A 3,539-nucleotide genomic window follows, 5' to 3' on the forward strand; every position below is an offset into this window, starting at 1 on the left:
GAGCTCCTAGCCCTAATTCTAGCAAGTGCTATGCAATAAAGCACACATATACAAATGTATGGGTATAGTGTTAATGTGAGAGGATTTTCCAAGCATTTAAAATTACATTTTACCGTTTAAAAATTGCATTCATCTCCGAGCTTTTAGAACAAAAATCATATTCAAGTTTAAATATGAAAAAATTACATACATACTAGGCATGTGTTAAAATTATATACGTCGTGTTGCATTTATTTACAGAAATTTCGTTTTCGCCGTGCTCGATACTACTTTGACTTCTTCCCCGTAACCGCATGCCGCTTCTGTTGAATCTTATCTTTAAGGTTTTTTATTAGACTTTCAATATCTTCCACATTATATGCGTACATCAGTTTGCATTGTTTCGCCTGTATGTTGCCGTTGTTTAAGTTCTTCAATGCATGTTGCAAACAATATACATTTCCTTCCTCAGTTTTGATCATTGAAATATACAAATTTGCACGACATAAGTCACACTCACTTTCGATAGATTTGTGAGGTGGCTGTTGTTTTTTCGCCTTGGTACCTTTCTCAGTGGCTACTTTTTCCGTGGAAGTAACACCAGCAGCCTATATTGAAACATAAAAATATTAAACATATGTATGTAGTATGTATTTCATGTTACCTATGTACATAAGGGTGGTCCAAAAAACGCATTGTCGAAATTTTAATGGCTCCCTTTTTTAAGTCAAAAAATATTTGGAGGTTGTTGTTGTTGTAGCGGCTACTAAGCCCCGTTTGGGGAGGTTCATCCATCAACGTTGTCGTCAATTTCAGCTAGGGGGAGGCCCAGGAAGTGTGCTACTTCCGCAGGGGCTGTCCATAGGGACAGGGGCGTAAGCTGAGTGGGGTTCTCAGGCCATGTGAAGAGGTGCCGGGAGTCATGTGGCGACTCTCCACATGGCGGGCATTGGTTGGGCACATCCTCGTTGATTCTGCTCAGGTAGCTGTCGAGCCTGCTGCAATAGCCAGAGCGAAGTTGGGCTATTGTAGTGCGGGTCCCCCGGGTCCGACAAAGTTCTGTCCCGTCCACGTCCGGTGGTTGTGTGCCTAGAACGGCATTCACAGGGGGGAGTCTACATAACTTGAGACTGATTCCCTGTGAATGCCGTTCAGGGCCTGTCGGTAGGTTGACGGGTCCAGAGGTTGTTTGATATACCTCTGGAGTTCGTAAAGATGCCTCATGACGTGCCGTAGCGAGGGCTCTTTCGCGAGCAGTTGCCCGCTGGGATGGCCACGTTTGTGGCTCCCAGCGAGGAACTGCTTGCAGAGCATTATGTTATGCTCCTTTACTGGGAGCATCTGGGCCTCGTCGTGAAGGTGGTGTTGAGGCGTCATCAGGAGGCATCCTGTCGCAGTTCGTAATCCCGTGTTTTGGCAGGTCTGTAGCTTCATCCGCTGCGTCCTGCTTGTCCCCGGCGACCATACGGGCGCTGCGTAGTTTAGAACCAGCCGGCCAATTGCCTTGTATGTTACCAACAACGTTTCTTTATCTTTGCCCCAAGTGCTGCCGGCCAGCGACTTGAGGACATTATTGCGGCTCTGTACTTTGTTGACAATTGCGGTCGTATGCGCCGAGAAGGAGATCAGACTGTCGAAGGTAACTCCGAGGATTTTCCGGTTATTCACCGTCGGCATTGTTACGCCATCGACGTGAATACCAAGTGGCAGTCTGACCTCCTTCGTCCAGGTGGTGAAAAGGGTTGCCGAGGATTTCGCAGGGGATAGGGCAAGGCTCCTTGCAGTGAAAAAGCGAGAAAGTTCGGAGAGGTAACCGTTTACTTTCGAGCACAAGTCATCAATTCCATTCCCAGACGCCATGATCGAACAATCGCCAGCATTCGAGACTATATTAACACCCTCTGGTGGCTGAGGAAGCTTTGATATGTAATAATTAAACAGTAGCGGGGACAGGACACCACCCTGTGGTACCCCCTGTTTAATTTTACGTGGCTTGCTAGTTTTGTCTCTGAAAATTACTGACGAGTGTCGACCCCTCAGGTAATTCGCCGACCATCGTTTGAGTCCCTGTGGGAGTGAGGAGTCCTCTATATCTTCTAGTAGCGTTGAATGACTGACAGTCTCGAACGCCTTGGACAGGTCCAACGCTACTAGAATAGTTCTCACAGGTGCGGTTTCGGTTAAGCCACGAGTTATCTGAGTGTTTATGGCGTTAAGTGCTGTTGTTGTACTATGCACTTTACGGAACCCATGTTGATGCTTCGCTGGGGTCAGGTGGTTCGTGAAGTACGGGAGCAGCAGGGCCTCGAGTGTCTTCGCTACCGGGGAAAGGAGAGTTATCAGGCGATAAGACTCCTTTGTTGGCTGGTTTCCCCGGTTTAAGCAGTGTGACCACTCTCCCCATTTTCCAGATGTCTGGAATGACGAGAGTGGCCATAGACAGGTTGAGGACCCCCGTTAGGTACGCTACTCCCGCAGGACCCAAATTTTTCAGCATCAACATGCATATTCCGTCGGGTCCAATGGCTTTGGAGGCTTTCGCATTCCCGATTTCTACCCTTACCTCACCGCTGGTGAAAACAAGAGGCGCACTAGGTTTTGGCATTTTGCGCAGCCTTCTGGTCACTCGACGTTTGGCTTTATCCACCGGAGGATGCAGAATGAACTGCCGGCTAAAATAGCTCGCGCATCTCTCCGTGCCCGACGAAGCGTAGTCACCAAAGTCTATCTCGACTCTGTCGTCGCGCTTCGTCGGGTTGGACAACGACCTCACGGTTGACCAAAGCTTGCTCACACCAGAGGCGGAGATGCAGGTCTTCAGATGCTCTTCCCATTTCTTCCGCTTATGTACGTTCACAAGTTGCCGAATCTCCGAATTGAGATCCCTAATACGGGGATTTCCGGGATCGGCCTGACGAAGGTTGTCGCGCTCATCAGCTAGAACAGCCGCTTCGGCAGGAAAATTCGGACGTGGATCCTTAATACATCCTGCTGGGATGAAGCGAGCTGCAGCAGCGGTGACAACCCTGCGGAACTTACGTTCACCTACATGAACGTCGGTTGGTATGGGTAGTGCAGTGAGGCCGCCCTCAGTAACATCCGTGAAGCCTTTCCAGTCAGCTTTGGAAAAGTTGACATAAGTCCGGTGATCCACGGAAGCAAAGTCGGCGGGTTTATCAATCGAGATGACTATGGGCAGATGGTCTGATGCTTGAGTCAGCATAGGTCGCCATGATACGCTGTTTATCAGACCAGCGCTGACAATTGTTAGATATGGCGAGCTGCAGCAGCTACCCATAATCCTGGTGGGTGCGTCGTCGTTCATTGTGCAGCATGTCGAATCGGTTATCTGCTCAGCCAGGTGTATTCCCCTACGATCATTTGACAGGCTTGAGTGCCAAAGATCGTGGTGCGCGTTAAAGTCACCAACTACCATACGGTTTTCACTTCTGACTAGCGCACCTATTTCAGGGTGATATCCTGCCGGCCAGCTGGTGACAGGGGGTATGTATACGTTAAATATTTCGAGCTCAACATCGCCTGACCGGATAGCAATACCC

General features: G+C 48.9%; 1 protein-coding gene across 1 annotated transcript in view; it reads right to left on the minus strand.

The window, feature by feature from the left end:
• Window positions 1-6: 6 nt before the first annotated feature.
• LOC118750241 (microtubule-associated protein futsch) overlaps window positions 7-3,539 on the minus strand; it is a 45,617-nt gene continuing 42,084 nt past the window's right edge. Inside the window, exon 5 of the mRNA XM_036484965.1 lies at window positions 7-587. Coding sequence (XP_036340858.1) covers window positions 267-587 — 321 coding nt within the window. The 3' untranslated portion in view covers window positions 7-266. The remainder of the gene's footprint in view (window positions 588-3,539) is intronic.

This window comes from Rhagoletis pomonella, unplaced genomic scaffold (genome assembly GCF_013731165.1).
Source record: "Rhagoletis pomonella isolate Grant_MI unplaced genomic scaffold, Rhpom_1.0 Rhpom_scaffold_00178, whole genome shotgun sequence".
In the NCBI taxonomy this organism is placed as follows: Eukaryota; Metazoa; Arthropoda; class Insecta; order Diptera; family Tephritidae; genus Rhagoletis; species Rhagoletis pomonella.